The 27,435-nt window shown below is 42.0% G+C and overlaps 1 protein-coding gene across 8 annotated transcripts in view; it reads left to right on the top strand.

Moving 5' to 3' along the window:
* The window catches only part of Pip5k1a (phosphatidylinositol-4-phosphate 5-kinase type 1 alpha), a 45,897-nt gene that overhangs the window by 3,629 nt on the left and 14,833 nt on the right, over positions 1 to 27,435 (top strand). For 3 of the 8 annotated variants that reach the window (XM_052179820.1, XM_052179824.1, XM_052179822.1), the window contains exons 2-4: positions 17,910 to 17,947; positions 23,274 to 23,354; positions 26,454 to 26,584. In XM_052179820.1, coding sequence (XP_052035780.1) covers positions 17,910 to 17,947; positions 23,274 to 23,354; positions 26,454 to 26,584 — 250 coding nt within the window. Of the gene's footprint in view, positions 1 to 4,690; positions 7,074 to 17,909; positions 17,948 to 23,273; positions 23,355 to 26,453; positions 26,585 to 27,435 lie in introns of those variants that run through there. The other 5 variants (XM_052179821.1, XM_052179823.1, XM_052179826.1 and 2 more) reach the window with 4 other exon arrangements.

The raw sequence follows: 27,435 nt of genomic DNA on the forward strand, positions 1-27,435 counted from the left end.
GGTTTCTCTGTGTAGCCTTGGCCGTCCTGGAGCTCACCCTGTAGACCAGGCTGGTCTTGAACTCAGAGATTCCACTGCCTCTGCCTCACTAGTGTTGGGATTAAAGGCATGTGCCATTATGGTCCATCTGAAGTCTAAGCTCTTAAGTGGTACTTTCCATTAGAGAAGTTACCATGTTTGAATCTGGAGGAGGGAGTTATAAATGAATTAATCATCTTACAGAGGTTTGTGTTTGTTCATATGATTTGACTGTTAATAAAAGGTGATATAGTTTGACACCTGGCTTCTGCTGTTTGCTAAAGAAAATGTAGTCCTTCCTTTGTTATTTTTTAATCTTTATTCTTTGGACAGTGGCACCATCCAATAAAATCAGGTCTGATGAGGTACTGTTGACAGTGACCATTTGTTTCGGGTTTAGAGATCCTGGCTTCCTGTTCTTGATAATCAGTAATTTGGAATTCAAGCCACTAAGTTGAGTTTTTCCTGGAAATGAGATCCAAGAGTTTCTGTTTTTGACTGTATGTTTGTTGTTATTTTGAGACAGAGTCTGGCAATGCTGTCTTGGTTGGTCTAGAAGTATTTCTGTGTAGACCATGCTATTCTGGAACTCAGAGGTCTACCTACTGCCTAAGTGCTAGAACTAAAGGTGTATGTCATCACACCCAGCTGTTTGGAGACTTGATTTGAAATGAAAGCAAAGATTACAAAGGGAGTTAGATGCCAAGATGTGCACTGCTTCCCTGAAATAAGAACTGTGATTAAAATCACATTTGAGTCCTCAAAGGAAAAGCACTTGAAACCTTAGAGGCTCCTGCACAAAGTGGCTTCTGCTTCTCACAAGAACAGTTTGAAATCGTCACTCCTCATCTGTTGGGTTGTATCAGAACCACAAATGATTTGGGAATAACCTTCCAACTCCTGCTAGCTGTTTTTTTGTTGTTGTTCCTTTTTGTTGTTGTTTGTTTGTTTTTGAAACAGGGTTTCTCTGTATAACCCTGGCTGTCTTGGAACTCACTATGTAGATCATCCTGGCCGTAGCTCTGGCTTGTCCGGTCTCACACTTGGGGGTCTCCTGGTTTCTTGTTTGTTTTGTTTTGTTTTTGTTTGTTTTGTTTTGTCTTTGTTTGCTTTAACCATCATGTGCTGCCACCTGTGGCTCAACAGACCTTCCTTCTGTTTTTTGTTTGTTTGTTTGCTTTGTTTTTCTTTTTTGAAACAGGGTTTCTCAGTGTATCCCAGCCTGTCCTGGAATTCACTCTGTGGACCATGCTGGTCTTAAACTCAGAAACATGCCTGCCTCGCCTCTGAGTGCTGGGATTAGAGGCGTGTGCTACCTCCCCCTGGCCCCTCCTTCTGTTTTTAAGATTATATTTAAACAAAAAAAAAAAAGCGAACGTGTATGAGTGTCCACCTATGTATGTATATGCCTGTAAGTTGAAACTAGAGGACAGCTTCCAGGCATTGGTTTCTGTGTCCATCATATGGGTCCTCCAACTTCCTGTGTTAATTGATGGCCAACACCTTTTATCCACTGAGCTGCCTGCCACTTTCTAAACCACAACAAAGAACATCAGGTTTTCTTTCTTTTTTTTTTTTTTTTTTTTTTTTGGTTTTTTGGGTTTTTGGGTTTTTGGGTTTTTTTGCATTTGGTTTTTTCAAGACAGGGTTTCTCTGTATAGCCCTGGCTGTCCTGGAACTCACTCTGTAGACCAGGCTGGCCTCGAACTCAGAAATCCGCCTGCCTCTGCCTCCCAGAGTGCTGGGATTACAGGCATGCACCACCACCGCCTGGCACATCAGGTTTTCTTACTGAGCTGCTCCTAGACTCCTAAGACTTCAGTCCTTTTGCCTTAGACTATAGTGGGAGCTGGTGCACAGATACATACCATGCTTGGCTTTTCAAACTGTCATTGTTTTTGAAATATTTATTTCTGCCGTGGCTGTTCAAGCCCAGTGTCGTGTGTAATTATAGTTTATTTTATAAGTGTATGTATTTTATAAGTATATGAGATTAGTATGTATACTTAAAAGTTAGCTTTGTCAAAATAGTATGTTTTGCTTGTTGCTCTCTGTGGACTCCGGGGTTGATATTAACTCTTCTGATTAATACCTTTGCTGAAATATGTGCTACCTAAAAGCTATTAAATATTTTATTAGCTTGTTTTTCTTTGATAATATAATGAGACTGTGGCCTATAATATGAACACCAATAACAAGAGAACCAGAGCTGGGTATGGGGAGAGGGTGTCTTTTTTTTGCTTGCTTGCTTTTTTTTTTTTTTTTGGATTTGTTTTTTTTTTTTTCCCCCCCGAGACAGGGTTTCTCTGTGTAGCCCTGGTTGTCCTGGAACTCACTCTGTAGACTAGGCTGGCATCGAACTCAGAAATCCGCCTGCCTCTGCCTCTGCTGGGATTACAGGTGTGCGCCACCACCGCCCGGCTGCTTGCTTGCTTGCTTGATTTTTTATGAGCCAGGATTTCATTAAGGTCTGTGAACTTGATGTGATCCTTCTGCTTTAGCCTTCCTGGAGCTGAGACAGGAGTGAGGGAGCAACCAACTCTGGCTTTTTTTTTTTTTTTTTTTTTTTGAGATAGCGTCCTCCGGTGTTACCCAGGTTTGGAACTTGATATGTAGACCAGGGCTTACTTCTAAGTAAGTCATTGGTTGCTTCTGCCTTCAAATGTCCTGGAATCTTTGAGTATCCTTACTTTATATGGCATGAAAAAGATTGTACACACACACACACACACACACACACACACACACACACGGTGCATTTAAAGTGAAGAAATGGATAAATGAAGGCAGCAGGACCAGGTGTGAGGCATGGGCCTGTAATCCTAGTACTTTTGTCAGTGAAAGGAGAATCAGAAGTTCAGGGCCAACCTGGGTAACAATGAGACCCTGTCTTCAAAAACAAGAGAAAGATTAAAATTACTAGTTTCTTTTTCTGTCTTTTCTTTCTTAGGGCAGGGTTGGGGGGAGAGGATAAAAAATAAAAAGTACTGTCTTTTCTATAGCAGTTGAGGGAATCTCTTTTATATTTCAAACTAAGTCCAACATTGTGTCTCAGAGATGGTATTTGGATGAAGTATTCAAGGGGAGTTCTGAGGGAAAGAAGGAGAGCTCTTTTATAGAATATGTAATTAATTAGAGAGTATTAGCTCATCTCAGCCCAATATAGGTAAACAAGCTTGCTAAAGTACAAGTTCTCACTGACAAAAACATGTATAAAAGTGGCCATAGTTTTATCTATTTATTTGAAATTCACGGACCAGAGTTTGAGGGAAAACAACAGGGCAGCCAAGATGAAAGTTGTAATATATGCTAGAGGGGATAGAGAGAGTCAAGGTTCTATTTGTGTGACTGTGTCAGGGTTTGCCACATGTGTGCAGGTGCCTGTAGAGGTCAGAAGACAGCATAAGATTCTTGGAGCAGAAGTTATAGGTGATAATGCACAATCAGTGCTGGTGCAGGAACTGAACTATCCTCTGGAAGAACATCCAGTAATTATTAAGCCCCCAAAGTCATGCCTTTGAAGTTAGGCTTGGAGGTCAGAAAAATGGAGAAAGTCCAGTGTTTCAAAGAAAGCATTAACTCAGCTTTGGGCGAGTATCTGAGGGGGGAAAAGGAAAAGGAAAAGGCAGGTGCTTTGAATTCTGATTCAGATAGGCTTTGTGGAGAAAGCTCGATAAGCAACTGCCTGTATTTTTTTTTGCTGGTGGAGGGAAATGCTGTTCAGGGAGTTAGTTGATGCTTGTTTTGCTGTGATAAAAGCTATGGGTTTTTTTGTTTGCTTTGTTTTGTTTTTGCTGAAATATGCATGCATTTTGTTCATATACATCTTTTTCCTCCAAGTGCCCAGGATCAAATGCAAGCATAAGCTAATCAAAGTCTACAACTGAGTGATCTCAACCCCAGAGTACCTGTATATTAATTCAGATAGCTAGAACCAGGGTAGAGTGTGTTGGCATGTGCCTGAATTCATAGGATTCCCAGGACTCAGGTAGAAGCAGGAGTATTGCCACAAGCTTTGAGGCCTGTCTGGTCCACATAGTTTCATGCCAGCTATGACTGTAAAATAAAAGAGGTTCTCTGCCACAAAAAGAAAATCCAATTTTGGACATAGAATTGGGGGTGGGGTAGTCTGTTAAGCATCTTAAATGCCTCTTGACTATGGCTGGATAATTCAGAATGCCCAGGTCTTAAGAAAAGACTTGGCTGGTTGTGATGGCACAAACCATTAATACCAGCATTCTTTGTAGGCAGAGGTAGGTTGATTTCTTTGAGACCAGGCTGGTCCGGTCTATGTAGTGAGCTCTGGACACAGGACAACAAGAGCTACATAGTGAGTCCCTGTCTTGGGGGAAAAAAGGAAGGGAAGAAAGGAAGAAAGAAAAGAAAAACCTTAGGTTTTTGAGCAAAATATTGGTGTCAAGGGATACAGTGACGTTGGCCCTGTAGAACTGGAGGTGAAGGTACATCAGAAGGAAGTGTTCTTTTAATTGTACCTTCTGGTTTCCTAAGCTGCAGCTGAGGTTTAGACAGCCTTACTAGGACAAGGGCGTTCTGGAGAGGCTGAGTGGGGCTCATTCCTTAGTATTCCTAGCAGTATGTTGGCTCTTAGGTGACAAGACTGGTAGAACAAACTGAGACAATTGTTTTTTACATTTATTTTGTGTATATATAGTAGTGGGGCATGCCAGGGTGTGCATATACGGAGGTCAGAAGACAACTTGTGATCACACTCCTCCTAGAACTCTAACACATCCATTTCTCATCGATCTTCAACTACTGCCTCTACTTGCCATGGACTCCAACTGCTCCTGTGCCTCAGACGGATCCTGTTCCCGTTCCTGCAAATGCAAAGAATGCAAATGCACTTCCTGCAAGAAAAGCTGCTGCTCCTGCTGCCTTGTGGGCTATGTGAAGTACTCCCAGGGCTGCATCTGCAAAGAAGCTTTGAACAAGTGCAGCTGCTGCGCCTGAAGTTGGGGCGTCCCCACAACTGTGTAAACATGTGGGAACCTAGCCTTTTGTACAGCTCTGACCCATTCTCCATATCTTTTTCTATAAAGCATGTAACTGACAATAAAAAAGTTGACTTTGCTTAAAAAAAAAAAGAAGAAGAAGAAGAAGAAGGCCATTGTAGAGGAGTTGTCCTCTCCTTCCACCATGGGAATTGGGGATTAACTTAAAGTCACTGGGCTTGGGGGTGAGGACCTTCACCTGATGAGCCAGCTAGCTGTGCCAATTCAAACTACTCTTAAGCTTTTATTTTTAGACCCTTTTTCTTCTGACATTCTCAGAGAAAGAAATTGATAACTGCTGGAAAACAAAATTGAGATTTTCTTTGCAGTGTGGCTTGGTTTTAATTTAATTGTCTTGATTCAATTGCTGCCAGTGAGGTAGTTGTGGTCCAGTTTTTTCCCCCTTCTTTTGAGACAGAGTCTGATTTGTACAAACTGGCCTCAGATTCACTTTGTAACTGAGGCAGACCTTGAACCCATGATCCCCTGTCTGTTACTTCTTGGGTACAAGAATTAAAAGTGCGTACTATGCCTGTCCAGTTTTAATTTGTGGTGGGTGCTTTGTTTCTTTGTTTAGAGGGTGGCGGTGGCTTTTGTTTATAGCCCTGGCCAGGAACTTGCTCTGTAGCCTAGGCTGGCCTCAAACTCAGAAATGTACGCACCTCTGCCTCCCAAGTGCTGAGACTGAAGGTATGCACCGCTATGCCTGCCAGTTGTGTTTTAATTATTACTGTTTAACCTCTTTTTTTTTTTAATTTATTATATATAAGTAAACTATAGCTGTCTTCAGACACACCAGAAGAGGGTATCAGATCTCATTACACATGGTTGTCATTACAGATGAGCCACCATGTGGGTGCTGGGATTTGAACTCAGGACCCCTAGAGGAGTAGTCCCACTGAGCCATCTCTCCAGTCCCACTGTTTAATCTCTTGAAACACAGTCTTCTCTTACAGCCTTTCTGGCTTTGAGTTTGAGATCCTCTTTTGTTAGTTTTCTGAGTACTCAGTTACTGGAATGTGCCACTAGCCCTGGGCGGTGTCATTCTTCCTCTATCTCTTCACATTGTCACTTAGAACTGTGTGCTCTGCAGCACTTCTTAGCATGCTCATATTGTTGAGTATTTTTGTTTGGAGAACATACTGTGCCTCCCCCCTGAAGGGGCATAGTTAGAATGATTTTCAGTATACCAAATTAGAAGAGCAGTGAGGTGCTCTGGATAGTTCAGCAAACTGACTAGCTTGGGTTTTTGTTGTTATTGTTGTTTGTTTGTTTTGTTGTTGTAGAGAGTTTAGCTTTTGATTTTGCTTGATTTTTGTTTGTTTTTTAATCTTTGGCTTTCATTCTTACCAAACTAATTTCTAAGAGCATTTTTACTTTGAAACATTTAAGTTGTAGTATTGGTAAGCACTGGATTGAGTCTTTGTGTTACCTTGTCTATGACTTGTTCAGGCAAAACTAGTCAGAGGAATGCATGTCCGGTTAGCCTCCAGCATCCACAAATTATATGTGTACTTCAGACACTGAAGCCAGTCACACAGTGTCTTTTGGTTTCTTGTCTGTCAAATGATGTCATCTCATCTCCAAAGGAAATGCTCTTTGAAAGACTTGGGAGAGGCTTTGATATTGAGGCCAAAGCTGTTTGTTCCACATACTAGAGGGAGTCCAACTCACTTCAGAGTTCTTTACTGTCTGAACGTATCTTCGGTTACATTGAAGATTTACTTTAAGTTTATGTGTATCTGTGTGTGTAATGTCAGTGAATGCTATTTGTGTGCCAGTGTCCAGCAGGAGAAAGGCATTGGGTCCCTTGGAGCTTGGTTTACAGGCTGCTGTGAGCCCCTATTGTGTGTGCTAAGAACTGAACTTGCATTTCTCAGAATTATGTTGATAATTTTTCCTGTTTCTTTTTGACATTTTCTTTTTTCAATTTAGTATTATTTTTACTATTATAGGTGTATTTGTGAGCCTACCATATGGGTGGCTGAGTCCTCTAAAAAAGCAGCCAGTTTTCTAGCTGATGAACCATCCATTGTCCCTCTATCTACCCTCCTTTTTTTTTTCCTTTAAAAAAAAAAGTTAAAAAAGCTTTCTGATTATTTTTAATTTGAAATTTTAGTTTCTATTACCAAGCAAATTTGCAGAGATTAACAATGGTGTTTTGCAGAATAACTAGAAACCAGTCCTTCTAGTATCTTTTCTTCCATAAACATAAGAGGGTGATACAGAGTAACAAACTGGAATGCTTCCCTAACTGGTACAGAGTTGCTCAGATGTTTCCTTAAATGGCCAGGTGTGGTGGTATATACCTGTAATCTTAGCAGCTTGATAGACTGAGGTAAGAGGACTATTGTGTGTTCAAAACCAAATTGGGGGACTGGAGAGATGGCTCAGTGGTTGAGAGCACTGATTGCTCTTCCCTAGGTCCTGAGTTCAATTTCCAAGCACCCATGTGAGTACATTGTCTGTACTGAGATCTGTAATGAGATCCGATGCCCTCTTTTGGTGTGTCTAAAGATAGCGATAGTGTGTGTACTCACATACATTAAAAAACAACAATAGTAAAATCCAGATTGGGGTACATAGTGATTTCCAAACCACCAGGGTGATAAAATAAGACCCTGTTTTTGTTGTTGGTTTGGATTAAAAGGGGACAGGAAAGGTGGCTTAGTAGTTAAAAGTACTGGCTGCTCTTCCAGAAAATCTGCGTTCAATTTCCAGCACCAGTAATGGTAGGTCACAATTGCCTGTAATTCAGTTCCAGGGGATCTGAAACCCTCTTCTGGCTTTCACAGATAAAGGACATATACTTGGTGCAGAGATACAGATAAGCAAAACAACCACACACACATAAATCTAAAATAAATCTAAGATAAAGAGACAGCGGTAGAGACAGAATTATATTATGGGGTGTAAATGTTGTAATCCTACCACTTGGGAGGCAGAGGCAGGAGGAGTTTGAGGCCTGACTGAGCTATCTAAACAGATCTTGATGAAAAAACTGCAAAGGCATATGGAGCAAGAATTAGATGTCTGTACTTTCATATTTGATATGGCTGCTTCAGTTCTGAAGTCATTTTAGTAACAATGATTCTTATTTTTATAACTTAAAAGCATATCTGGTTTGGGGTTTGGGTATGGGAAATAGTGCTGGCCTTGAGTGTGCTATATAGCCCAAGCTGGCTTTAACTTCTGATACTTTTGTTTCTAGCTTATATGCTGGGATTATTGGAGTGTGCCACCACATTCTGTCAGAGCCTGATTTTGTTTTTAAAGATTTTTTCAAATTGTAACATCTATGAGATATACAAATATGGAATATCAACATTATAAGAGACTATTAATAATTTGAAAGATAGGGTGGGTTTTTTTTCTAAGTGTTTATTTTATATATGTGTGTAAGAGTGTGTGACCTTGCTGTAGGGTACAGGTGGAGGTCAGGGAACAACCTTGGGAGTGGCTTTTAGCCTCCTTACTTATCTGACTTTAGGTGGGTTCTAGGGATTGGACTCAGGTACACACAAACAGCATTGAGTTTTCACCTTTGGAGCTTCTTCAAACCCTTGTGGTTCTTTCCCTTTCTCAAAGGAGAGTTTCTAATATATATTTATATAGGTTTGTTTAAGATTATAGGGTGTTCCAAAGTAAATGCCCTTAAGAAAGCTAGTGTAATATATGGAGATGGCACTTTTACATTGTTTTCTAGGTGGCAGTGGCAACTGCTACTAATGTTACTTCCCTTCCTCCTAGAGATTTTTGAAAAATTATTTAGTTTTGTTTCATATGTAATTGTTTTACCTGCATGTGTGTCTATGTCGAGTTACAGACAGTTGTGAGCTGAGTTGTGGGTACTGGGAACTGAACCTTGGTTCTTTGGAAGAATACCCAGTTCCTAAACGCTGAGCTATTTTTCCAGCCCCATAAAGGTTCTTACTTAAATTATGTGTGTATGTGTCAGTGTGTGGGTTCATGTGAATGTAGTTCCCTCAGATGCCTGAGGAATCAGATCCTCTGGATCTGGATTAGCCATCTCTCCAATGGCTTATCTTGTCCTATGTATTATTTTTTTTATACTTCTCTCTCTTTGTGTGTATGGGGGTGTGTCAAAGAATAGTGTATAGGGAGTCTTTTTCCTTCTCCACTGTGTCAGTCTTAGGGATGGAACTCAGGTTGGCAGGTACCTCTAGGCATTTCTTTAAACTTTTTATCCTTTTAACTTATTTTTGTAGCATAGAGCAGTGATTTTGTTAGTGTTGTGTGTTGATGTGTGTTTGGGTAGTTTGTTGGTTTGTTGGATGGTTGGTGGTTTGTTGGGTGGTTGTTAAGCACTGGAATACTAGAAACTAAAGGTTGTAAAAGAAGAGAATGACACTGAAGCTTTCTGTGTGTGTTTCTTTAATTTATAATATACAGATTATACTACTTGTGCTGGAGAGATGGCTCAGCAGTTAAGAGTACTGGCTGTTTTTCCAGAGGACTCAGGTTCAATTCCCAGCACTCACATGGGTTCACAACTGTCTATAATTCTAGTTTTAGGAGATTCAATACCCTCATCTGGCATCCATGGGCACAAGGCATGCATGTGGTATACAAACATATATGCAGTTAAAACACTCATATATATATATAAAATAAAAATAAAAATAAATCAGTAGTGGTGTATACTACTACCTACTTTTAATCCCAGTGTTTTGGAGGCAGTCAGGTGACTCTGAATTTGAGGCCAGAGGGAGTTCCAAGACAGCCAGGGTTACACAGAGAAGCCCTGTGTCAAAAAAATCAACCTTTAAAAAAACAAAAATACAGGGCTAGAAAGATGGCTCAGTGGTTAAGGGCACTAATTGCTCAGGCCCTTAAGATACTGGGATCAAATCCCAGTATCCTCGTGGTAGCTCATAACTGTAAAGCCAAGATCTGACACTCTCACATAGACATACATGTAAACCAAACATCAGTGCACATAAAATAAAGGGAAATAAATTTTAAAAGATTTAAAAATAAAAACCATGTGTTTTATAAAAGGTTTATTTGTGCTTCAGGAAAAACAAACTAATCAAGTCAATACCAGCAAATATTCATGTTTTTTGTTTGTTTGTTTGTTTGTTTTGGTTTTTTGAGACAGGGTTTCTCTGTGTAGCCCTGGCTGTCCTGGAACTCACTCTGTAGACCAGGCTGGCCTCGAACTCAGAAATCCGCCTGCCTCTGCCTCCTAAGTGCTAGGATTAAAGGTGTGCACCACCACTGCCCGGCATTCATGGTTATTTTTGAGGACCTTTTATATATAAGTAAATTTATAATTGCTTTAATATATCATAGTTTTTTCATTTTATTTTTATGTATATAGGGCTTTTGCCTGCACGCATATCTGTGCGACGTGTACAATGCCTACAGAGGCCAAGTGAAGTTATCAGTCTCATGGGACTGGAGTTGGAGATAGTTGTGAACTGCTCTGGGGGTGCTGGGAATGAAACCCAGGAACCCTGAAAGAACCATCTCTTTAGCCCTTATACATTTTTAAAAACCAACCTCTTTTCTAGTCAATAATTTACTGTGGAGCTGGGTGTAGTGGCTCACATGTAGTGGCTGTAATATCATATTTTGAAAAGCTGAGGCATAATGTTCTCAAGTTCAAGGCTACACTGGACTGAAAGTCTGTCTGAAATTTTAAGAAAATTTTATGATTTGCTGTGTAAGCTATCTGTAAGTATGTATTTAAAAATAATGCTTATTTTATGTAAAATAATGCTTATTTAGTATTGCATTTCAAACTACCTGTGACTTTATATCCTTGTTGACTGTGTTCTTCCCCAAACAGTCCTGTTTTCATTCTTTTTTGGTTTTTTGGTTTTTTTGAGACAGGCTTTCTCTGTGTAGCCCTGGCTGTCCTGGAACTCACTCTGTAGAGTGTTCCAGGCTGGCCTTGAAATCCGCCTGCCTCTGCCTCCCGAGTGCTGGGATTAGAGGCGTGCCTCTAGAACTACATTTCTTGGGTAGGGGATGTCAGCGAGGTGCTGGGAACTGAGCACCATGCTGTACATAAGAGTGTTATTAATTAATGTGAAGTCTAACTGTAAGCCAATAGAACTCCAAAAGTAAGTGATAACGTTGTTTTTCCTTACTAGGTTTCAGCTTTCTGTGCTGTGGGGTCCACCGTAAGAGAGGTAGCCTGAGTGTGCCTGTGTTGACTGTGCATGTGCTCCTTGCAGTAGCTAGCAGCTCCGCCAACCCTTCCTGGAACAGTTGTAGCCTCTTGCCCCGCTCCTTTGTCAGGGTGCTGCTGTCTTGTCTGAGCATGGACGTGTACCCCTTCTTAGTTTGTTTCAGTAAACTAGTTCCAGCTTTTTATTTTCTTTTGATTTTTTTTTTTTAAATTTTAACTTTGTTTCTTTTTCATTTATGTTGTACTTCTTATTTCTCTTGACTTTTTTTCCCTTTCTGTAGATGGGGGTATAAAGTGTATGATTATACCTGAGCGTGGTGTCTCATACCTTTAATCCCAGTGCTCAGGTGGGGAAGGTAGAAAAATTGCCTTAAGTTCAGGACCAGCCTGAACATAAATGAGTTATAGGTGGAGCCGAGCTACAGAGTAAGATCCTGACGAAAAAACAAAACTCAACTAAACCCAAACAAGTAGTTTTAGTAATCCACAATGATAATTGATAGTGTTCTATATTAGAAGAGTTATAGAAGAGTTACTAGTTACAAGTCCTGTGTGTCTTAATTCTTAAAACAACTTTGTGGAGATACATGATGCAATTTCTGTGATTTCTTTTTTGGGGGGCGGGGAGCTGTTGCAGGAGATTGACCCAAGACCTTTAAGATTTGAATACACTCTGAAAAGTAGTTTGCATTATCTCCAGGCCCTATCCCTATATTTTATAGAGGAAGTAACGGCCTAGCGCAGATTAATCAAACATGTTTAATTCTCTGTTGAGACCTAGCAGATCTAGATGGCTAATTATAAAGCCCATGTTCTTTTCTCTCTGTTCTTTTTTTCCCCCTCCTGAGTACATATTCTTGCTGTGTTGCTACTTCCCCCGCTAGTCTATTTTTTTTTCCTAGTACTTAGGATCAAACCTAGTTCCTTGAACATCAAAGAGGAGCAGCTAAATTCTCTGCTCTCTCCTTGCTAATCTTAAAGTCACTGTCAACTAACTTGGCTGTAAACTAGATATTTTTTGCTGAATGTATTCTGTCTGAGCTAGAAGCCCTTGATAGAGGAGAAAGTAGCACAGAAAGGATCTTAATCTTTCTGCAAAAGTATCAAAATTCTGAGCTCTTGCAAGCATAGTATGTGAATTGTTAGTCATTCTTTCAGAAACTAGACGTTAACATGCAATTTAAAAAAATGATCTACTTTATTTTTATTTTATGTGTATGGTGTTTTCTTGCATGTATTTCTGTGCACCATTGTGTGCTTGGTACCAGTGGAGGCCAGAAGAGGGAATAGAATCCCTTGGGCTGTAGCTACAGCTAGTTCTGAGCCACCATGTGGATGCTGAGAATTGAATCTGCTCTGGAAGAACAGTCAGGGCTTAACTGCTAACCCATCTCTCTAGCTCTGATAACATACATTTTTGCCATGAATTAATAACTAAATCTTATAGGCAAGTACAATATGTCTAAAAGAAACTTGCTAAAAGTCTTCTCTTGGTCTAATATAAAAACAGTAGTGAAATGCCATACTGTTTTGTTTAAAATTTTAATTTATTAAAATTTATTGTGAGTGAGCTTACTGCTGGGCTCTAATGTTCTATTTTGTCACTGTGTAGCTAATTGTGACCTTTGATTTTATTCTTCTGTCTTAGCTTCTCAGGTACTGGGATCATGGGCATGTGCTATTACTTGGAACTCAGAGGCTTTTTGTGAAGGATTTAAAAAAAAATTATTAACCCAGATAATGGTGTTGCAAGCCTTTACTTCCAGCACTTGGGAGACAGGCAATGCAGATCTTTTGAGTTCAAGGCTAACCTGGTCTACAGAATAAGTTATGGGACAGCCAAGGCTATACAGAGAATCCCTGCCTCGAAAAAAATCAATGGTTATTGATTATTGCTTTGCTGGCTTGAAAATGGACAGATACCTTTCATTTATGACAAAAGGAAAGCTAAGTCCTCACAGGCTACATAAATAATTAACTCCTTTTAATGTTATTTCATTTCTTTAGTTTTTTAGATAGGATCTCTGTATGTGGCCCTGTTTGTCCTGGATCTCTGTATGTAGACCAGGCTGGCCTTGAGCTCACAGAAATCCACCTGATTCTGTCCACTGAGTGCTGAGATAAAATACATGAACCACCAAGCCAGACTTACTTATTTTTATGTGAAAGTCTTGCTATTTAGTCTTTCACTGGCTTAGAACTGTGTATCCTAAGCTGGTCTGGAATTCACTGCAATCCTCCTGCTTCAGAAGCCTTTCAAATGCTGGAAAATATTAGTGTGTATTGGCAGGCCCAACTTTTTTGTGGCTGCTGTTTCGGGTTTTTTGAGATACTGTCTTTCTATTTAGTTTTGCCTCCCCCCTCCCCTTTTATTTTGAGGTAGAGTCTCACAGTGTGAGTCTGTCTGTCTGGAATTTGTTGGAAAGTTCAGGCTGCTCTTGAACTCACAGAGATCCACTTGCCCCTACCCCTAACCAGAGGCATAAGCCCCTAAGCCTGGCTAAACTCAGTTTTGTGTTGTGTGAACTCTTTTGGTGTTCTTTTATAGTGCGCTCTCTAGGTACCTTAGAACCCCTGTGTAACATGGATTAGAGCCTCTGCTTCTCAGAGTGGTGGTCCCACAGCTTTCTTCCCCCTCTCCTGTGTTCCCTCCCTTCTCTTTTTCCTCCCCAACTTTTACTTCTTCCCACTAAGCTTCTGGTTTTCCGCTTTGCTCTTTTTCCATTCCCCTCCCACCAAATTCTCCCTCCTCTCTATCTTGGAATGTCTTGAATAAGTTCAGTTCTACAATTTTATTGACCAACACTTGAGGACTTATTTCTGCAGACCTGGGTGTGGTGATGCAAGCCTGCTGGTCACCTGTGGGAGGGAGATGGAATAGGATTAGGCACTCAAGGTCATCCTGCCTACTTAGTGAATTGGAGGCCATTGTAGACTTCAGAAGACACTGCCTCAAAAACCACAAAGGGGGGGAAAGTATTTCTTTTGGGGGGGGGTGGAACGTTGTAACATAATCACAGTATCATTGTTATAGCTACAAACAATAATTGTGGCTAGAAATGCAGTTCACTGGTAGAACATTTATTGTGTCTGGATTTGTGTGAGGGTATGTGGTATACAGCATATGTGTAGGGCTGTCACAGGACAATAGTCAGTTCCTTGTGGGGGGTCTCAGAGATCAAATTCAGGTCATTAGGCTTTGGCAAGTGCCCTCTAAGCAGTCTTCCCAGCCCTGAAGCCTTGAATTTGTTCTCCTGTACTGTGAAAGAACAAAAAAATAGCAATAAAAAACAAACAACAAACACTTAATAATAAGAATTAATATTTAAATTTTTCCTCTCAAGGCTTCTGTCAGTGGTGGCACACCTTTAATCCCAGTACTTGGGAAGCAGAGGCAAGCGGATTCTGAGTTTGAGGCCAGCCTGGTCTACAGAGTGAGTTTCAGGACAGCCAGGGCTACACAGAGAAACCCTGTCTTGAAAAACCAAAAAAAAAAAAAAAAAAAAAAAAGCTTCTGTCTACATATAAAAATTCTTATTGTATTTATCTTTTTTTGGGGGGGGGGTATTGTCTGCCATGGCACGCTTACAGGAGTCAAAGGAAAATTTTAGAGATGTCTTCTCTACCACATGTGTCCTGGGATCAGGGTTAGGTGGCAAGCACCTTCACCTGCTGGTCATTTGCTGGCTCTGTTGTCAGCATCGAAACAAGTTTAGCTAAGGTAAATGTAGTTAGGGTGAGGCCCAGTCTGTCTCTCTCTCTCTCTCTCTCTCTCTCTCTCTCTCTCTCTCTCTCTCTCTCTCCCTCTCTCCCTCCCTCTCTCTCTCTCTCTCCCCCCCTCTCTCTTTTTCTCTCTCCCTCTCTCTCTATCTCTCTCCCTCTCTCCCCTCTCTCCCCTCTCTCTCCTCTCCTCTTTTTTCTCTGTCTCATATATTATGTCTGCCTGCCTGTCCCTCCCTCCCTTCCTTCCTCCCCCGTCCCTCTCATTTTAAAGACAGGTATTTTCTGTATAGCCGTGGCTGTCCTGGAACTCACTTTGTAGACCTGGCTAGGCTTGAACGCACTAGATCCAGTTTCCTCTACCTCCAGAGTACTAGCACTAAAGACATATGCCACCTAGCCTGGCCTGAGACCCTATCTTAAAATTATAAACTTAAAAATAGTATTATACAGCTATAAGTGTGTTGTTCATGGGGAGAAATAGTTTTCCTAAAATTGTTCGCGTTAGTGCTAGGTAGTGTGTTGATGCCTGAGTGAAGGGGAGAAAGTGGAAGTACATTTATCTGGGGCTGCGAAGTGGAGCTCTGTGTGGGAATAGCTGGTCAATATGCACAAGGCCCTGGCTTCACTGCCACAGCTTAGTTTGTTTTTTTAAGTCAGTGAAGACTTACTTTATAGCCTTTATAGGCAAGCTGTCAGCCTATATTACCATACACACGTCATCAGGTGATGTATCCTCATCTGGGGTAGCATGTATTTTTCCAAGTATGGGACATAATAGTGTGAATATTTAACTAAAGAGACTTCAGAGTTTTTTTAGATGGGGAGGGAAGGTTCCTAAAATCCTAAAAAAAGTTTCCCTTTAAGTAGGAGAGTTAATCTTAGTGTCAGAATTCACCTGACTTGTATTTGACTTCTCTACCTGTAAAGAAATGTATGGACTATGAGCATGAATTATAAGATAATATATGCTAAAGATGTTTGTTTGTTTTTTTCTTTCCTTTTTTTTTTTTTTAAGTACACTGTTGCTGTCTTCAGACAGACCAGAAGAGGGCGTCAGATCTTATTACAGATGATTGTGAGCCAGCATGTGGTTGCTGGGATTTGAACTGAGGACCTTCAGAAGAGCAGTCTTAACTGCTGAGTCATCTCTCCAGCCCCTATTTTGTTTTTCAAGGAAGGGTTTCTCTGTATAGTCCTGGCTGTTATGGAGCTTGCTTTGTAGACAAGACTGGACTTGAACAGGAACTTGCCTTCCTTTGCCTCCGCCTGCCCCTGCCTCCCAATTGCTGGGATTAAAGGTGTATGCCACAAATGCAAAGCTACTGACAATATTGTCAACAAATACTAGAAAACATTTCTGACCAACAATAGTCTATTATTTGTATAAGACAGTATCTTATGGTTCAGGCTCTCCTTGAATTCACTCTGTAACCTAACATGACTTTACTTCCATTTTCCAAGTACTGGAATTACAAGTCCACCTCCAAGTCCTGGGAAACAAATCTAGATCTTATATATTCTAGCAAGTATTCTCTCCCAGCCCGATGTTCTGGTTTTATCTGTGGAGGTAAATCTTGTTTTGTTTTTTGGTTATTTGAGACAGGGTTTCTCTTGTGTAGCCCTGGCTGTCCTGGAACTCACTCTGTATACCAGGCTGGCCTCGAACTCAGAAATCCACCTGCCTCTGCCTCCCAAGTGCTGGTGGTGTACTACTACCACCCATCAAGGTAAATCTTACTGTTCTTTTATTTGAGCTTATGTTTATTGTGTAGCCTACTCTGACCTTGAACTAGCAATGCTTTGATAATCTTTCTGCCCCAGCCTCTGAAGTGCTAGAACTGTGGGGATATGCTGCCACACTGAACTCCTTGGATATCTGTTTGTCTCTTGGACTCTTTCTCTTTTTGAAATGGTGTCACTGAGATTTTTTGTGATAGTTAAATATATTAACAGTTGCTAGTCATGGTGGAGCATGGCTTTAATCCCAGCACTCAGGAGGCAGAAACAGGTAGATCTCTGAGTTCTAGGCCAGTCTGATCTACAGAGTGTCTTCCAGGACAGCCAGGACTATACAAAAGAAATGCTGTCTTGAAAACAAAGAAAGAACAAAAAGGTTATTAACACTGGGATGGTGAGATGGCTCAGTGGATAAAAGCACTTACTGCACAAGCTTAATAATGTGAGCCTGATCTATAGAATCTACATAAGGTGGAAGAAGAGAATTAACTCCACAAAGTTGCCCTCTGACTGCCTCATGTGTGCTATGAGTCACATGACAGACATACCACACATGTAATAATAAATTACAAAAGGAGAATATGACCAAATGACTTAGGTGATTAAGAGTAAGAATAGAATATGCAGAAGGCCCTTGTCCATATGGAAAAGGAGGAAGAAAGAACATTTAAAAAGTGCTCTTGGGTGGAGCACTTGCTAGGGTCTTGGGTTCTGTTCTCAGCTCTGAAAAAAAAAGTAAAAAAAAGTGCTGTTGCCTGGGGATGGCTGAGCTGGTCCACGACTACGTACTCAAGCTCGCTCTGGACCGCTGTGGGCTCACTTGTGATGCCAGCAGGAAAGGAGGTAGGGGTAGGAGACTCAAGAAGGCTCACAAGCCAGGAACCACGAAAGCAGCATAGAGGCAGGAGACTGCCTCCAAAATGAATGAATGAATGAACGAATGAATGAATGAATGAAGAATAATAAAGATGGAAAGCAAAAATTAGTTCTTCACAGTTACCCTTTGCACAAGGGCTGTGGTACACAGGTGCCTACATGAGTGAGGTACACACATATACAACACAATAAATAAGTAAATTTTATTTTAAATGAGCTTTTTTTTTTTTTTAAAGTGCTGTAGAAAAGGATTTGGTATTAGTGCCATTAGTTCATGACCATGTTTAGGTTGATGTAAACTTTGGTCCTTTCAGTATGAGTTCAGTAGAGATTTTGTGATCGTGTTTATATATGCTTAAGTTTTGTTTTGTTTTGTTTTTAAGCAGCAGCATCTGGAATCAAGAGAGTCACAGTATCTGAGGTGAGTTTCATATTGATTCACTGCTTGCTAAAACTAGTGTAACTCTGATATCTCAGTCCCTTGCTGTATAGAGGTCATACTTGAGAGCCATGTAATTGAGTTACAAAAAGAAAGAAAATGCCAAAATGTCTCATGGTATTTTAAGTAAGATTATGGTTTTGTGTTGGGTTATATTATCTTGGTCCATATGCAGGCTATGGGTTAGACATGGCTGTCTCTTTGTTTATGTCTTAAAAAGTAGATAGGGTGGGTGTGTAGGTGTGAGAGAGAGAGAGATACGTTTGACATTTTCAAAGAAAAATATGTACAACTGCTTCAAAAGAATAATATTCTTATATTAAACATAGCAGTAATTAAAAATATACAGATGGGGGCTGGAGAGATGGCTCAGCGGTTAAGAGCACTGACTGCTCAATTCTCAGCAACCACATGGTGGCTCACAACCATCTGTAATGAGATCTGATGCCCTCTTCTCGGGTGTCTGAGATGTACTCATATGCATAAAATAAATAAACCTTTAAAATATATATATATATGTACACACACACACACACACACCGAGAGAGAGAGAGAGAGAGAGAGAGAGAGAGAGAGAGAGAGAGAGAGAGAGAGAGAGAGAGAGAGAGAGAACTGTAGACTAGATCCCAAGACTTAGTATAAAGATCATACTGTACAGAAAAGTTTGAGAGTTCACTTGCTAGGTCTGTTAAGATTAGTGTGTGTGTGTGTGTGTGTGTGTGTGTGTGTGTGGCCTCTTGTCTGCAATCATCGTTGGGACCTTTGCAGGATCTCTACCTGTCTGTCAGTGGCAGACTTTTCACCATCCTGTGTTTTCATTTTGTAGTTTTGTTGCTTTACCGCTTTTTCAACATGTCACTTTTTCTTTGCCACGGTGCCCCTGATCTTGATCTGCCTCAAGTGAGAATCAGCCATGTTTCCTTGAATGCTGTTTGTGTATTGGGTGGGTGTTGGTGTGATGAGATTGGGGATCAAATTCAGGGTCTGGTGTGTGTTAGGTGAGCACTCTACTATTGAGCTGCATCCACAGCCTAGATACTGCTGTTTTTGCATCTTTTTAGTCTACTAGAAGTTACATAGCTCTTTTGAGAGGGGGCGTTACTGTTGCCCCTTGTCCGCACACTCATCCTCCTCTCTCAGCTTCTGCAGCACAAGGATTATGTGGACCTGTCTACATACAAGTCTATGTTTGTTTAGGGAATTTGTGAGGTTTTTGTTTTGTTGTTGTTTTGACGCATGGTTCTTCTGAGCAACAGACCTGGCTGTCCTAGAATTCCAGACTGACCTGGACTGGAATCCACCTGCCTCTGACTCTGAGTGTTGGGACTAAAGATCTGTGCTGCCACACCTGGGGTTTTTTTGTTTTGTTTTGTTTTTAGTGTATATGGTATATGTGATGTGTGTGCATGTGTGGGAGCACTGCATGTGTGGAGAGATGGGAGGTTGATGTCAGGTGTCTCAACATACATGCACACGCAGTGTAGATGATCCTCTGCCTTATGCATTGAGGCAGAGTCTGTTGCTGAGTCTCTTTTTTTTTTTTTTTTTTTTTTGAGACAGGGTTTCTCTGTGTAGCCCTGGCTGTCCTGGAACTCACTCTGTAGACCAGGCTGGCCTAGAACTCAGAAATCCACCTGCCTCTGCCTCCCAAGTGCTGGGATTAAAGGCGTGCGCCACCACCGCCCGGCTGTTGCTGAGTCTCAAACAAAGTAATTTGGCTACTCAGGCTAGCCAACTTGATTTGGGGATCTTGTCTCTGCCTCCTATGATCTGGAATTACAGTGGGATGCTACATCTACCAAGCTTTTACATGGGGTCTAATACTGGTCTTCATGCTGAGCTATCTTGGAGACAATAATACAATATTCACTTTTGGTTTTTTTGAGAGGGTTTTTTTTTTTTTTTTTAACATGGCTCTGGCTGTCTTGGAAGCCATTATTTAGACTAGGCTGGCCTCACACTCACAGAGCTCTCTCTACCTCTGCATCCAAATTTTTGTTATTAAAGATATACTATCACATCTGGCTGTAATATCTTATAGTGATTATTTCTAATGTATTTTGAGTTTTATTTATTTACTTTTGAGGTAGGGTCTCATTTAATCAAGACTGGTCTCCCAGTGTGCTTTGTTTAAGGCCTCTGAGGTTGGCCTTAAACTCCAGGTCCTCTGCCTCCCCCTCCTAAAGTTTGGTATTCCAGACAAGCACCACCACACCAGGCTTATTCCAAGGTTCAGAGGAAGTCAGACCTTTTGCAGGCAGACAGACACTCTTCCACCTGAGCTATTTGCCCGATCCATGTTTGGTTTTGGAGACAGAATCTCTGTACTCAGGTTAGCCTGGTATTCACTATATAGCGTAAAGTAACTTGGGACTTTGGACAGCTTTTTTTTTTTTTTTGACTCCTGATTTTTTTAATTCAATTTCTTTTCTACTAAAAGTAGTCTTTGTGGCTGGGAAGCCTGGCCTCCAACACCAGAGTCAGTCGGAGCTGGGTTTTTTTTGAAAGTAGGTGGGTGGATGGGGGACCGGGATGAGGGCAGAAGAACTCTGCTCTGCTGGTAGTCTTGGGTGGAGAAGACAAACTGCACTTTGCAGAGCCTGGGGTGCAGTGGGAGGGATGAGGCAGGAATGACAAACTGGGGAGGGCTTTGGGCAGTCTTCTTCTTGCCTCAGCCTCCCAAAGAGTGGGCTCGCAGGTGTGTGCACTCTGCCCTCGGCAGTATGTTCGGTTTGCTGGGCCTTCCTAGTCCGGCTCTTGGGCCTGCTTCACTCCTGTCTGTGTGTTGGGGTGCCCAGGACGTTAACATGCCACTTTTTTATGAGATGCCAGCCTTTTCTCTTAGAATATCTTTTAAGATGTTTGTTGTTTTGTTATTATGTTAGACCTCATGTCGCTGAAACTCAGTACATAACCAAGATTGGACTTGAACTGTTGATCATGCTATTCCTGCTTCCCAGTTACTGACTGGGCTTGTGATTGTGGCAACCATTTTCACTAGTCCTGTCTTCTGCCTTCCTAACCTGGTGGATAATGACATGAAGAGTAGCTTCGTTTCTGTTACACTGCAGTAGTGACTCCTGGCAATATCTAGTTAGAATTTGCTCTGATGATCTCACTCCTCTCCTATTTCTGGTGCTGTTATGTGGGTGGTATGCAAAGTCATAGCATGCACGTGGGAATCTCTCCAAGTCTGGTGAGATGGCTCTCCTGTGGAGACATTGTGAGTTTTTTTGTTTCTTTGCTTTTGTTTTTTTGTTTTTTTCAAGATATGAATTCTCTGTGCAGTCCTGGTTGTCCTAGAATTTGCTCTGCTGACCAGGCTGGCCTCAAACTCATGGAGATCTGCTAACTCTTGCCTCCTGAGTGCTGGGATTAAAGACTTGTGCCACCACCGCTTGGCAAGTATTTTGTTTTTTGAGACAAGGACTCTCTCTTGTGTCTCTGGATGACCTGGAAATCTTAGATTCCATTGCCCCTCTTTCCCACACACATGCTGGGAATAAGGTGTGTGCTCTGTACCTGGCGAGCGAGTAAAGGGGATTTCTGCCAAGCCTGAGGACCGACCTGAGTTCAATCCTTGGGATCCACACCATGGAAGAAGAGAGCCAACTCCTGAAAGTTGTCCTCTGACCCTCCCTTCCAACAAATAATGTCATGATACACAGCAGCCACGTGCAGCTTAAGCTGTCCATCTAGTTCCAGGGGCCCCGGCACCCTCGTGGGCTAAATACCAGTGCACATAAAATAAAAATAAAAAAGTTTCTCTAAAGTACTCAAGTTTCTCACTTCACAGAAGTCGTTTATTGCCTCAGCCTTTTACTACTTCATTTATAGAATTCCTCATATTGCTGATGGCCAGATCAGTTCTGGGGGTAAATTCATTTTAAATAGAGTTCTGCTTGAGTTGAAGGTTAGAGGGGTAATAATTTCTCAGTGGAACTTAATAGAAAATAAGGATAAGCCTTTAAAAGTTACTACTACTGTTACTATTATTGTTTCCATTATTAGAGACAGGGTCTCACTATGTAGACCAGACTGGCCTAGAACTCACAGAGCTTCTTCTGCCTCTGAGTGCTGGGATTAAAGGTGTGCTTCACCATGTTCTACGGGAGACAGAGGCAGGGTAATCTCCCAAATTCTAGTTCAGGAATACCTAGTGCGACTTTGTCTTTAAAAACAAAACAAAATAAAAAGCCATAAAAGTTAAATATGTCAAATACCTAAAGAATACTCACCTTGTCAGGTTCCCGAGTGCTGGGGTCGTAGGTGGATGCAGCTTGGCACCTGCTGCTTTGTTTGCTTTTATAGGTGATGCTTAACCTTTTTCCACTTCCTTCCTTCCTTCCTTCCTTCCTTCCTTCCTTCCTTCCTTCCTTCCTTCCTTCCTTCCTTCCTTCCTTCCTTCCTTCCTTCTGGTTTTGAGACAGGGTTTCTCTGTGTAGTTAGTCTAGCTTTCTTGGAACTTGACCTAGTTCTACTTTTTAAAATTTTTTGAGACTTAATGGATTTTACTTCCTGTGTATGGATGTTTTGCCTACAGTGTGCCTGGTTCCCATGGAGTTGGCTGGGACTGGAGTTACAGATGCTTGTGAACTGATAAGTAGGTGCTGGGACTTAAACTTAGGTCCCCCGAAAGAGCAGCTAATATTCTTAATCATTGAGCCGTCTCCCCACTGCCTGCTTTGTTTTTAAGTGGTGGGGGTTGTTTATTTTACTTGTATCAATGTTTTGCCTGCATGTATATATGTACTGTGTGCATGCCTGCTGCCCAAAGAGGACTTACGATGCTCTGGAACGGGTTACGTGGGTGCTGTGTGTAAGCTTGGGTCCTTTGTAAGAGCAACAAATGTTCTTAACTACTGAGCCATCTTTCTAGCTTTCTCAGTTATTTTAATGTACTATCATTATAACAGTTTATCATATTATGTGGGACTAATAATATTATCTTTTTGAGCTTTTAAGACTGTCTCAACTATGGACCACAGGATAACATTGGCTTACTTTGTCGCCTAAGTTAGTTAGCCTTGTATCAACAATCGTTTTACCTCGTCCTCTCAAATGCTGGGGTTATTAGGTGTGTATCACTACCTGGCCTTACATTAATCTCTCTCTTTTTTGGGGGGGGGGGAATTTGGTTTTTTTCAAGACAGGGTTTCTCTGTATATCCCCGGCTGTCCTGGAACTCACTCTGTAGACCAGGCTGGCCTCGAACTCAGAGATCTGCCTGCCTCTGCCTCCCAGAGTGCTGGGATTACAGGCGTGCACCACCACGGCCTGGCTATTAACCTTAATCTTTTTCTTTTAGGGACCTTGTGCCTCTGTCATGCCTGTTAAGAAAATAGGCCATCGAAGTGTTGATTCCTCTGGAGAGACTACATACAAGAAGGTGAGTCTGGACAGCCTGGGTAGATCACCTTACTTTAGGAACACACTAAAGGCAACACTGTTACTGTATTTCCCCCCTTGTTTTGAGATAGTTTCTCTTTTTATCACAGGCTGACCTAGAACTCTGTAGTCTTTCTCCCTCAGCCTCCCAAGTGCTGAGATTATAGGGATGAGTCACCATGCCTGGCTAATCTCTTTTGATAGTGTTCTCCATAAACAGTGTTTTTCTTGTTCTGTTTCTTTGAGCCATGGTTTCTCTATTTGGCCTTGGTAGTCCTGGAACTCACAGTGTACTCTATGCTATCTCAGATCCACAGAGGTCTGTAATACTTGGTGGGTTCTTCTTTCTTCACCCTTTATTCCTCCCACCCCACCCATTTCATCCCCTGTCGCTAGACAGACAAAGAAGGGTCGAAGGAAAAGAGAGAGATCCCTGTTCGAGTTTTTTCCTTTTGTTCCATCTTTGACTTCGGCTACTAGCAAACTCAGACCAACCTCCTGACCAGCCACCAGCCCTACCTCTAGGGGCCCTAGCATTTATATACTCTCTGAAAAGTTCCCAGAATTCCAAGTGTCACAGAATCCCAAAAACTATCTGCAACTTGCAAAACCATGTCTCTACTAGAGCACAAGGCAAATCACATTCAGCTGCTGCAGAGTCCAAAGCACATCCCTACACCTGGGATTAAAACCTAAAGTATGTTCTTAGACTATTTCTGTGTTTTTAAAGAAACCAAAATTATAGAATTCTCATTAGAGCCGGGCAGTGGTAGCACATGCCTGTAATCCCAGCACTCTGGGAGGCAGAGGCGGGCAGATTTCTGACATCGAGGCCAGCCTGGTCTACAGAGTGAGTTCCAGGGCAGCCAGGGCTATACAGAGAAACCCTGTCTCAGAAAAAACCAAAACCAAATCCAAACAAACAAACAAAAAATTCTCACTTGAGATCTGCCTGTCTCTGCCTAAGTGCTGGAATTAAAAGCTACACCACCACACCCAACCCTTTCGTAACTTGTGTTTTAAAATTTAATTCACAAAGAATGAATTTTTTTTATATGTGGATTTAAAGGAGACTTACTAATGAAAAATCTAGTGTTGGTTCATCCTTTTGTTTTTAAGACATGGTCCCCTTCCATAGCCCTCACTGTCCTCAAACCCACTGTGTAGGCCAGGCCAGCTCTGACAGATCCACCTGTCTTTGCCTCCCAAATGTTGGGATTAAAGGTATGTACTACTGGGGGCCGCAGAGAGACCAGAGAGGATGTTGGACTCCCTCAAACTGGAGTTACAGATACTTGGGAAGCCACCATTTGGTGGTTGAGCCCTCGGGAAGAACAGCCAGTTCTGTGAACAGTGAGTCATCCTTCTCCCTCTGTTGCCCCCCCCTTTCCCCTTTCCCCTTTCCCCTTTCCCCTTTCCCCTTTCCCCTTTCCCCTTTCCCCTTTCCCCTTTCCCCTTCCCCCTTTCCCCTTTCCCCTTTCCCCTTTCCCCTTTCCCCCTTTCCCCCTTTCCCCCTTTCCCCCTTTCCCCCTTTCCCCCTTTCCCCCTTTCCCCCTTCCCCCCTTCCCCCTTCCCCCCTTTCCCCCTTCCCCCTTTCCCCCTTCCCCCCTTCCCCCTTCCCCCTTTCCCCCTTCCCCCCCTTCCCCCTTCCCCCCTTCCCCCCTTTCCCCTTCCCCTTTCCCATTCCCCCTTTCCCCTTCCCCTTCCCCCTTCCCCCTTTCCCCTTTCCCCTTCCCCCTTTCCCCCTTTCCCCCTTCCCCCCTTCCCCTTTCCCCTTTTCCCCTTTCCCCTTTTCCCCTTTCCCCTTTCCCCTTTCCCCTTTCCCCTTTCCCCTTCCCCTTCCCCTTTCCCCTTTCCCCTTTCCCCTTTCCCTCTTTCCCCTTTCTCCCTTCTCCCTTCCCCCTTCCCCCTTCCCCCTTCCCCCTTTCCCCTTTCCTTTCCTTCCTTTCTTTCTTTTTTAAGCTTTTTGATTCTTCTTAATTTAAAATTTTAGTTTCAAGTCGCCTGGTAATACCAGTGGTGTTTTACAGAATGGCTAGAAACCAGTTCTTCCAGTGTCTTTTCCTCTACCAACACAAGATAGGGTGTTGCAAAGGACCAAAATGGGATGCATCCCCGTCTGGTAGAGTTGCTCTGTGTGTGTGTGTGTGTGTGTGTGTGTGTGTGTGTGTGTTCGTTCGCGCATAGGTATGCACCACCATTCTTGACCATGTTTTCTTTTTCAATAAAGGTTATTTTGTTTTGTTTTTTTAAACTACTTTCATGTTCTTAGAAGAAACAGTTGTCCTTTTAGAGGACCAAAGCATTTATAACTATACAGTCAAATTAGACTCTGAATTTCAGTTAGATTATTTTTTTTTAAGATTTATTTATTATTATATATAAGTACACTGTAGCTGTCTTCAGACACACTGGAAGAGGGAGTCAGATCTTGTTACAGATGGTTGTGAGCTACCATGTGGTTGCTGGGATTTGAACTCAGGACCTTCGGAAGAGCAGTCGTTGCTCTTAACCGCTGAGCCATCTCTCCAGCCCCCTCAGTTAGATTCTTTATCAGATGAATTAAATGTTCGGGGTGGGGGAGACAGCTAGCCCCGGGGCAAGCAGTAGTACTAAGCTCTCCCCTAGCAGGCAGGCCTGCACATATGGCCCTCTCTGCTCCTGCAGCTTTCCTGTTTGCTATATCGTTCCAGGTTTAATTGCAATGTAGAGAACTGGGGTAGTCTACATTCTATCCAACCTATTAGAAGGTCATTTGCTTTCAAGTGTTTCTTTACAGTTTTTCTTATGAATTTCGTGGGTTTGGTTGCTTGGTTTAGTTTTCTAAGATCAGGTATAACCCAAGGTGACCTAAATTTGTAAATTTCTTGTTTAACCACTTACTTGGTGAGATTCTAGGTGTGTGCCACCTTTGGTTTGTTTAGTTTTGTTTTGTTTTTAAGGGTTGGAGAGTTGAAATACAGACAGGGTCTCTGTCTGGCCTTCAGTCTATGGCAGCCCTCTTGTTTCTGTGCTCTGGAATTTAGGCAGCTGCTACCATGGCCAGACTTTGGTTAGACTTGGTACCAGAACATTTTGGTTATCTTTCCTGTTTTCTTAGACAACTTCATCAGCCTTGAAAGGTGCCATCCAGTTAGGCATCACTCACACTGTGGGCAGCCTGAGCACCAAGCCAGAGCGTGACGTCCTCATGCAAGACTTCTATGTGGTGGAGAGCATCTTTTTCCCCAGGTATAGAGGTCAATGTCTCTGATAATGTCCTAGACAGTGTGACTTTCGCAACCTCAGGGCAGTTTCAAGGGTTCTCAGCATCCCTTAACCTTGTTGTAAATAGACAATGGGATTAGAGAGTTTCGACAGCCACAATGCTTCTGGCCAGTGGAGTGTCTTACTGTACAAACAAACAAGCAAGCAAAAGGCTTACATAGGCTGGTGAGCTTCCTCGGGGCAAAGGCAAAGCCTAACAACCTGAGTTTGAGCCCAGGACCCACAAGAAGGATGGTTGAGGCCTGTAAGTTTTCCTTTGACGTCACATGTAACAAGGCATGTATGCCTGGGCTTATACACAAGCACACACACTTGAGCATGCATATTCACTGAGTAAATGTAATTAAAAGAATGTTTTCAAAAAAACAAAAAGAAAACAAATGGACTGGAGAGATGGCTCAGCAGTTAAGAGCACTGACTGCTCTTCCAGAGGTCCTGAGTTCAATTCCCAGCAATCACCTGATGGCTCACAACCATCTGTAATGGGGTCTGATGCTTTCTTCTGGTATGTCTGAAGAGAGCAATGGTGTATGCATATACATAAATAAGTAAATCATTTTTTTAAAAAAGTGTTTTCAGAGCTGAATAGATGGACAGCTCAGTGGTTTAGAGCACGTACTGATCTTTCAGAAGACCTGAGTTCATTTCCTGGCACTCACATATAGCTCACAACTTCTTGTAAATCCAGTTCAAAGGATCAGTCACTTTCTTCTGGCTTCCAAAAGCACCAGGCATCCCAGGTGTGGCAGTGCACACCTTCAATCGGAGCACACAGTAGTCAGAGGCAGGTTTGAGGACAGCCTGCTCTACAAAGC

This window comes from Apodemus sylvaticus, chromosome 4, assembly GCF_947179515.1.
Source record: "Apodemus sylvaticus chromosome 4, mApoSyl1.1, whole genome shotgun sequence".
NCBI classification, from domain to species: domain Eukaryota; kingdom Metazoa; phylum Chordata; class Mammalia; order Rodentia; family Muridae; genus Apodemus; species Apodemus sylvaticus.